The sequence below is a fragment of the Falco rusticolus genome, chromosome 1, assembly GCF_015220075.1.
Source record: "Falco rusticolus isolate bFalRus1 chromosome 1, bFalRus1.pri, whole genome shotgun sequence".
NCBI classification, from domain to species: domain Eukaryota; kingdom Metazoa; phylum Chordata; class Aves; order Falconiformes; family Falconidae; genus Falco; species Falco rusticolus.
In genome coordinates this window covers 10,327,288-10,336,250 of record NC_051187.1, presented here as the reverse complement: position 1 = coordinate 10,336,250, position 8,963 = coordinate 10,327,288, and the positions used below count along the sequence as shown (strand labels likewise).

At 54.0% G+C, this 8,963-nt stretch overlaps 1 protein-coding gene across 1 annotated transcript; it reads right to left on the bottom strand.

The window, feature by feature from the left end:
• Positions 1-631: 631 nt before the first annotated feature.
• Positions 632-6,596, bottom strand: CCDC42 (coiled-coil domain containing 42). The gene is given in 9 exon segments (XM_037400724.1): positions 632-694; positions 1,026-1,133; positions 1,135-1,320; positions 2,393-2,614; positions 3,357-3,554; positions 4,095-4,199; positions 4,325-4,430; positions 4,765-4,887; positions 6,520-6,596. Coding segments are annotated over 9 exon segments (1,188 nt in total).
• Positions 6,597-8,963: the final 2,367 nt, after the last annotated feature.

Genomic DNA, 8,963 nt, shown 5'->3' with positions numbered 1-8,963 from the left:
CACCTACACCCATTCTCTCACTTTCCCTAGCAGCTTGAGCAGGAAGGTGGGTTTTAGTACAGAGCATGTGGCTGCACAGAGAAATCCACATCCACATATGTGCTGGCTGTGGCGGTGGAAAATTTCTGAAGCTCTCCTGAGGCAGAGTCCCCCCACCCTGTTGTAAGATCCCTCTCAAATATCTTAGAGCTTAGGCTGAGTTGGGACATCCAAACGTGAACACCAGTACTAATCCCTGTTTGAGACTATGTCCCTGTCCCAGCCTGCTCTCCCCATGCTTTTCTGGGACACCATCTCCAGGCAGCATCCCATCTGCCAGGGAAGGCACACCTATGGTGTCTGGCAGGGGGGGTGGTGGCGGGGGAGTGCTCTGGTATTTCCAATCATCCCAGGAAATTAAGACACCTTAAAATACTTGGTTATTTTTAATAGTTTAAAAGACATCAGCAACAGCGCAGGACAGAGGAGCTGGAAAGGTATGAGACTTCACAGGTATAACCTGTGGTGGAGTCTACGGTATCTGTAGGGCCCTCTGTCCTCCTTTTTCCCTTCCCACCCTGCTGAGCCTTTGCTGGCAGAGCAGGTCATATTGGTCCCTCACAGCTCCGTAGGTATAGCTTCACCCGTGGTTCTACACTTTCTTCTGTTTTGCCTCCATTGAGATGTCTCTGAGGTCTTGGATAAGCTGCTGAATCTAGGGTGGGGAAGAGAGATGGCAGAGCTCAGGGCAGGGATGGGAACCGGAGGCAGAGGGGAGCTTGGTGGATCTTTTGGAGAGCAAAAATCCCCAACCAAACTGAGTAGGAGGATGAGGCATTTGCCTTGCTGGATCTGCACCACCAGAATGGGCTTTTGTGCTGTTCAGGGCAAGGGTGAACGAAACCAAACCTTGGCACAGGTTGATCTGTGTCCCCTGCCCCAGCCTGCCTGGCTCCCACTCCTCCTGCCCCCACAGGGACCCACACCCTGCTCCACCTCCTGGGACCAGACAGGTTTGCCTGGTGTCCTCTGCCCACTCCCCGTGCCCAAGAGAGAGCCCAGGTGAAAAGGAAGGTGGCTGCTGGGCACACTAATTTCACTGGGCTCTCCCCTCCCTTTGGGCAGCTAAGAGTCATTACTGCTCCACTTCTGGCCGGGGAGAAGAGTCTGGCTTGGCTCTACCATGGTCAGCTGTCTGTGGCTGTCATCTGCTGGCACGTTCAGGTTCAGATTCAGCTGCATGTTGGCAAGCTGGAAGAGGCTGTGGATGCCCACCTTGATGTGCCTCAGCCTCAGGGCTTCCTTGACAATAATGCTCTGGAGGTCAGCCCAGAAAGCCTCCTGAGAAGAGAAGAGACATGCAGCATGGTGACATGCCCCCCAGCAAAGATGCTGCTTCAGCGCTGGAGGCCCTGGCTTGGAGACCCCAACTTCCACTTCATTTATTTTGCTAGGAAGAACCTGTCCTTGCCCAGGGTTGTGCTGTAAGTGGTTCAGCTCCGTGTGGTGGGAGCAGATCCAGGAACCACCACAGCTCTTCCTTGCCCCAGGAACCTGCCCATCTCTCTGCCAGCTCCTGCAGCCCTCCCTCTGGCGGGTCTGCCCTGCAGACACCATTTGCACTCCCCACAGTAGGGCTAGCTGATACCCTGGGAGCAGCAGATCCCACTGCCACCCTCCCAGACCAGCTTCACCTGATGGGACCCAACTCCTGGAGTCTGGAGTGTCCAGTAAAGGGATTTGGCAAGGCCCCCTCAGAGCAATGCAAAAGGAGCAGAGGCCAGCAGAGCAGAAGGCAGTTCTGCACACTGAGCACTGGCTACACACTGACATGCCTCGTTGCAGCCCAGTTTATCACCAGTCTGGTCATTTTTGGACCAGTAAGGAGGGAAGAGAAAGGGTGAGCCCCTGGTGGGCAGATGCTGTGCGAAGAATGAAAACAAATAATAAAAACCAGCAAAACCAACTCTGCTCTGAGGCCGGAGCCATGAACAGTGGTGACCATGAGACTTGCCACACTGAAGCCCAATTGCAGGGACGGTGCATGGAAACGAGTACGGCCAGGTTAGACAAACCCAATGGGCACGTGGCAGAGTACGCTTGGGGTTTGTGCCGAGGCAGACCAAAAAGCCTGGATAGCTGATCCCTTTTGGCTAGGAGTTCATGCAAGAACTGAAAGATCATAATGGCTTTGCAAGGACCTTGTTTTAACCCCTGATGTAACCTGTTCCAGACCTGGTCTGTCACTCCTCATTCTACAACCCCTTGGAGGGATGCAGTTAAGCATCTCCTCCAGTCACAAAGGCTGCTACTGGGACTTGCCATGACCCCATGGCTTAGGGATGAGCCATCAGCTAGTCTTGACAGAGCCAGGCCTTGAAGATCTTCCCCTGCCCATCCCACATTTTCTCACCCAGGAGAGGACGTCCTTTTGAACCTGGTCAAGATATAGCTGGAGCTGCACCAGTTCGTTTTCGTACTGCAGGATCTCAGCTTCCTTCTCTGCTGTATAGTGGTCCAGGAACACCTTGGCTTGTTTAGACATTTCCTTACACCTCTGTTGTGACTGCAGCAGGTCCTTGTGCTTCATCACCAGTGTCCTGTAGCGCCAAATGACTTCCTGGATCTCCTCAAACTGCAGAACAGGACTCCTGGTGTTAGTAATCCCACTCCCCTCATCATGATGGCAAGTCTCCTGTTGTTTGGCGCCCTGCCACAACACCTCCCCCAGCTGAAAGATCTTCCCTTCCTGACAAGATTATGGCCCCAGGTGGTTTGTGAGCATTGCCACATTCTCTGGATGATGGCATCCCACCATGCCATTCCCAGAGCTGTCACTGCCATAAGCAAGGGAGATGCTGCACCCCTTCCCCAGGTGGGCTGCGCTCTGCTAAAACACAAAGCACGACTGCAACTGCCAGTGCTAGCACCTAGGCATGGGCGGGGAGCAGCTGGGACTGCAGGAATATAAGCAATGCATGGAGTGATGCCCGGGCATCCCTGAGAGAGAGCACAGTGTTTTTGACAAATGCCTGGGTTCCCATTCCCGGGCAGCTTTTCAATTCTCCCCAACCATCAATGTGACATGGAATAGTGACACAAAGGGGTGCCCATTGCCCTCAGCCCTGTGCTTTTCCCCCTTCTAACAGGTTTTATTTGTTTTCTCAAGCTTTTACCTCCTTTTCTGGTTCTTCTCCCCTTACTCTGGTCCCCTTGGCTCACCTTGGTTGCAGGGAACCTCTTCCCATCCCATCTGAGGTCTCTGGTTTTGACCAAGTGTTATGATTTCCCTGGACTTGCCTTATCTCCTCTAGGTTTAACACCCACATAAGGCTCTCCTCAAGGCTATGATCTGTCTCTCTCACGTCCAAACCCACCTGTGAGACCTTCACCACATCCTCCAGGTATTTGGTGAAGATGGAGTACTTTTGCACTTTGTTGCAGAGTTTCTGGTGCTTATTTTTCAGGATTTCCAGTTGCCTCTTGGCTTCCAAAAGCTCACTCTCCTTTTGAATCTTCGTCTCTCTCTCCCCGATGGCTTTCTGCAGGGCCTGGATTCGCTTCTTATCATTTTCCTGGTGATGTTTCCCCCACCAACACACACACACACACACACACACAGAGAGGGAAAGGAAGCCAAGGGAAGATGGAGCTGGGTCACACAACAGCACTGGGAGGAGATACCCTCACAGAGGGGAGACCAGTGCTGGAGCACCCTTGGGAGCATTTTCTCTCCCTGTTTAGCAGGGCCATCCCTCTTGCCTTGGCCCTTCGGTCTTAGAGACAAGCACCTGGGACTGCACTCTGATTTTCAGACCTACTGGTATCTGTCCCTGGAAGACACCCAGGTGTCAACAGTGGGGACAGGCTGAGACCCTTCTTGGGGGATGTTTGGGATCCTCAGGAGATTGCACTGGTACAGGACAAGCTCCTTGTACCCAAGTCCTACCAGGGCTTTTCACATCTGTGGTGCAAATCCCCGTCCCTACCAATCCCATTCCTTGCACCTCCAGGCTCAAGGGAGGCTTGGCCAGACGTGGGGTCCCAAGGGGAGGGGAGAAGGTGCTGGTGTGGTTCAGGGTCATGTCAAGTGAGCTGATCAGGGACAGGTGTACCTTGAGAAACTTCCTAAATTTATTCTTGTAGTTTTTCAGCTGAGCCTCCTTGATGTGGAGGCCCCTCCACCGGCAGGCTATGGCTTTCATCCTCTCCTTGAAGGCCTAGAAGCACCAGGGCAAGTGTGACATGGCTGCCCTCACCTAGAGCCAGCCACCCTCCCACTGCTGCCCTCCAAAAACCCACCAGCCCTCCCGACCATGCCCCAGCACCCTCCCACCTGTCTCACCTCTTTCTTCTCCTCCAGAGCATTTTGCATCAGTCTAGCTTCTCTCCTCTTCTTCTGGAGGTAAACAAACAGGGACACGGCATCCTCTGATGACAGTCCCCGTGTCCTGCCACACAAGTTCTCAAGGTTACACACTGGATCCAGTACCTTGGCGAGGTGTTGAATTGCTCTGCTCTGTCACCCCACTGGGAATCACGTCCCGGGTGAGGCAATAGGGCAGAGCAACCCAGCACCGCCTCAGATACCATCTGGCAGCATGGCATGGCCCCCTTCCCCAGCAGGGATCCCAGTGGCAGAGAAAGGGGGTGTTACAGGCAGGACCAGCGCCAAGAGGAGACAGAAGCAGTAGAGATAAGGGATGGGAGTTTGCTGTGGTGTGGAAAGGAGGAGGCAGGAGACAAGGATGAAGGGGATGGAGGCAGGTGGGGGAGGCCCCTCACCTGAGCATGGGCAGGAGGCTCTGCCTGTACTGCATGGAGAAATAGTCCAACAGTTCCTTTTTGTCCACGGTGGCCATTCCTCCAGCCACCAGCAGGGCCGAGAGAGCCCAGGTCCTCCCGGCACTGCTCCCGAGTCAGCCCAGGAGCTACCCTGCAAGCCTGAGGGCTCGGCGGTGCGGGGGGAGGCAGCTGGGCAGGGGGTGAACCCTGGGTGCCTCTGGCCTCTGCTCTCCCTGGGCCTCCCTTGCCCCAGCCGTGCCTACGGAACGGTTGCCAGGGGCAGCTGGAAGATGCTCAGGTGGTTACTTGGCAACCGAAGCAGGGCAACGCCCCCGTGCCAGCAAGGGCTACTGACCACTGCGTCCAGGACCGGGGCTCTTCAGCGCTAAAGGAAAGCTGAACAAATGCAGGTTTCTTTCCCTTCCTCTCATGTCCTCTGGTTCTTCCTCTGCTAAAAACCAGCCCCCATGTTCTGCGACCTCTGCTCTCTTGGGCAGGGATTTCAGCACCGCTGACACCCACATCCCACTGTCTCAGAGCTCAGGGCAGAAGCTTGCGCCTTCTCTCCCAAAACACCAGGTAGAAAGACAGTTACACTGAGGCACATCCTCAGGATGCTTGATCACTGTTCTGCTCACAGTTCCCTCTCCGTGTGGGACTGAGGTCTACTGTTTGCTAAAAAAAAAAACAACAAAAAAAACCAACCTGAATTTTTAAAATTTGTTTTACTTTTTCCTCCCAGAACAAGGCACTAGAGCCAGGTCCATTGCTCAAAATAAAGGGGTGGTATTCAGGGGCCAGGTGAGGGAAGACCCTGATGCTGCAGCAGAGATGATGCTGACCTTGGGGTCTGCTCCTTCCACAAGAGATTTCACCCTCTGATGTTTGCTTCTGTCCTTCCCCACGTAACACACAGGAGCATTTCTGTGAGCTACTGAAGCTGAAACACCCCTGGCTTGGTGGAAAAGGGGATGACTCTCTGGGGGGAAAACCTTCGTGTCCGTTACAGCCCTGACTTGCATCAGGGAAGTCGTTCTCAGGCAGACATCACCCCTTGCTCATTGTAAACTGGTAGGAACTGGGGAATGTCTGCCAGATCCGCCCGGCACTTTAAACAGCAGGAAGATGCATGGCCCAGGAAGGGACCATTTATTACATGAGATGCTTCATTTAGAGACAAATGACCCAAGGCAAAGCAGCAGATATGCTTTTATTACTGAAGCTCAAATTGGTCCCATCAGTGACAGGTGACTTGCCCTCTGCCCATCCCAAGGTCATCATGGGGCTGTTCAATCCCAACATGTCAGGCAAATTAAACCCGGTCTTACAGAACAGGTTCTGGACTTTGGCAGGGACAAGTCTTGCCTGGGAGGGGGCTTGTGCCTGCCTGTGAGGGGAGGGAGCTCAGCCCTTCCTCCAGCAGGCAGGGACCCTCTCCTGCCCACCCTTGCATCCCCTGGGCTGGAGGAGCTGCTGGTCCCCAGCAGAGCACAGGAACCCCCTGGGTGAGCAACCAAGAAGGTCTCAGCACGTTTGAATTTCAAGTACTTACTGCAGAGCCAGGGACAGAGTCTGTCTGGGAAGCCACAGTGACCTGCTCTTCCACACCAGCAGAGCTGCAGAGCCACATGTGTCCTTATCCTCCAGTGGCTGAAGTGTGCTCTGTGAAATTAAAAAGACCCTGCAACTTCGAGGGCAGTCTGAGGCAGGTGTTGGGCATCAGGATCAGCACTTCAAGCAATTAAAGTTCATTACCATAATGAATAAGTGGAGACAGACACTTCCAAGGGGAAGCACTGGCTGACTTCCCAGTCTGACTGAGAATTCCCCATTATATGACATTTTGTCACACAAATGACAGACGGGCTCTAGGGAGCAAATGATTTCATCTGTCACCTTCCTGCTGGTTAGGCACGTGTAGCACTGAGGGGCTGCCCTGTCCCTTCGGCTTCACAGTATTTCGTTGTTCCTGGGGAGGTGCTGCCCTTCTGCAGATGGAAAGTAGAGGCCACCATAAAGTCCCTGGGGTTTTACCTTCCCCCATAGGCAGCTCTGGGATTCTTCCTTTCCATGCTGGAAAAGGAGCAGAGCTGCTGCTGCCTGCAGGCTTTTGAATGAAGAGGTCACCACCGGGTTTTATTCTTCCTGATGGGCAGAAGCTGCAACTGAGTCCAGAGAGGCCTATTCCGATGGTAGAGGGATGGAGGGAGGGAGAATGCTGAGATGGCTGGAGAGGGGAAGACATGGGTGACCAAGTGGGTCTGAAAATACACCTTGTGTGTATTTTGTGTGTATTTTCCCCTGAAGGTGGAAAGGCTGCTGGCTGGCCTGGCACAAGAAGACATGAATTTTAAGTACACAGGGACCTGTTGTGCAGCACCACGGTGCTCTGTGCATCTGCACTGATGCCCTCGTCCGCCTTGCAGCATCCCCATCCCTGCAGGACGGGCGAGCCCAGCCCATGCATCACCCAAAGCCATGTACCCTCCTGGCTCTTTCCTGCTGCCAAACCCAGACCCCAGGAGCAGACCTGCTTCCTGCAGTGCTGGAGCATCCTGGGCTGGAGTCAGTCCTCTGCCCACCTGGAGGGAAGCTGAGCAGGATGAGATCACACCCTGCAGTTCACAGCTGTGGTGAAAGTGCTGGCAGACAGCTTTTTGGGTTTTTTGGTGTTTGATTTTTTTTATGTTCCTAATCACCATTTGCTGCTTTTAGCCTCACACTGAGGTTTTATCTTCAACAAATGCTTTCTTCCTGAATACACTATGCATTAAAAAAGTTTCTTCCTATTATGCTCTCCATAGTAACTGCATCAGCTTGCTATGAATAAATTACCTCTGACTTGACATCCTTTATTACAATATAGAAAATGCCATTTCTGAGTCATAGCTACCTGGGAGAAACCTTTTCTCTTCATCCCTTAGGTACATCCCCCACCTTTTTACTCTTTGAAGGAAACGGCATTATTAATTTTTTTTTCTTTTTTAAATCTCCTCTGTTCTTGAAGCCGCTGGAGTTGAAGGCAGATGGAAAGCTGACACAGACTTCCCTCCTGGCCTTCAGAAGCTCCCGGCGCAGTACAGAATGCCCTTGCTGATAGCTGGTTCCTGTAAATCACATTAGGCCCTGCAATGGCATGATTTTGAATGGCCAAATCTCTTCCCAGCATCTTTCCCCAGTTCTCAGGTCCCCAAGAGACAAGTCGAGCTGCTGCCTAGGCAGAGCACGAGGCTGTGCTGGGTGGGCACAGGCAGCGCAGGGCTGCTCAAGCACGGGAGCTGCATGGAGTGCTCAGGGCTTTTTGGAGTTGGGGAGCAGTTCCCATGTGGAGCCGAGGGAAGGTCCCTGCCCTGCTCCAGGAGTCTCTCCAGCCTGAGATACCTCCCAGCTTGCCGAAGTACTTAAATTTTCTCTGGGATGGTGTGGCCACATCTCAGGAGAGGAAGCACTGATTAAATGTATACAGCCCTGCTCCTGCCCCGTTTTCTTGCCCTGGGATAACTCCAGGCAGCCTATCTGGTGGTGGGCAAGGGTCCGGCCCTTCCGCACAGCACACCCTTCCTCTGCCCTGCTCCCATCCCGGCCTGCCCCTTCCGCGTGCGTGCAGTTGGTGCTGATGGCAATGCAGGATAAATGTGCGAGGTGTGAGGGGATGGGGTGGGGGAGCCTGAGTCACTGCTCGGTGCCTCTCTCCCCCACCCCCCCCCTGCTCTCCCCTGCCACCTTCCCTCTGAGTCATCCAGCACAGCAAGATTTCGGCTTAACCCCCAGCAAGCCAAGGCTGTGGAAGATGCCCATCTCCTCTGAGAACCTCGGTGCCTCTTGGCCAGGCTGGGCTCCAGGCTGGGCTCCGCTCTGTAGAGCAGATGTTCTCCCTCTCCCGGGGTTCCCTGATGTGGATTTGTCCCAGCACCTGTACTACACCCCAGCCCAAAGGGCACCTCTGGGTGCACCTCCCACGCTGTGGCTTCGGGGAGGAGGCTCAGGCTGGGGAGCTGATGCAAGAAGCAGCAGGAGAAGGAGCTAAGAAGTGGTTTCCGATCACCTATTTGCAAAGTAGCACACCCTTAATTCACTTACTCGTTTCCAGGCATCTGAGAGACAGCACGGGCTAATGGGAAAGCAGGGGGCAGCTCTGCTCTGCCACCAGGCAGCCACCAAAATCCCTGCCTGCCTCTGCCTCTGCCATTTGGGTCAGG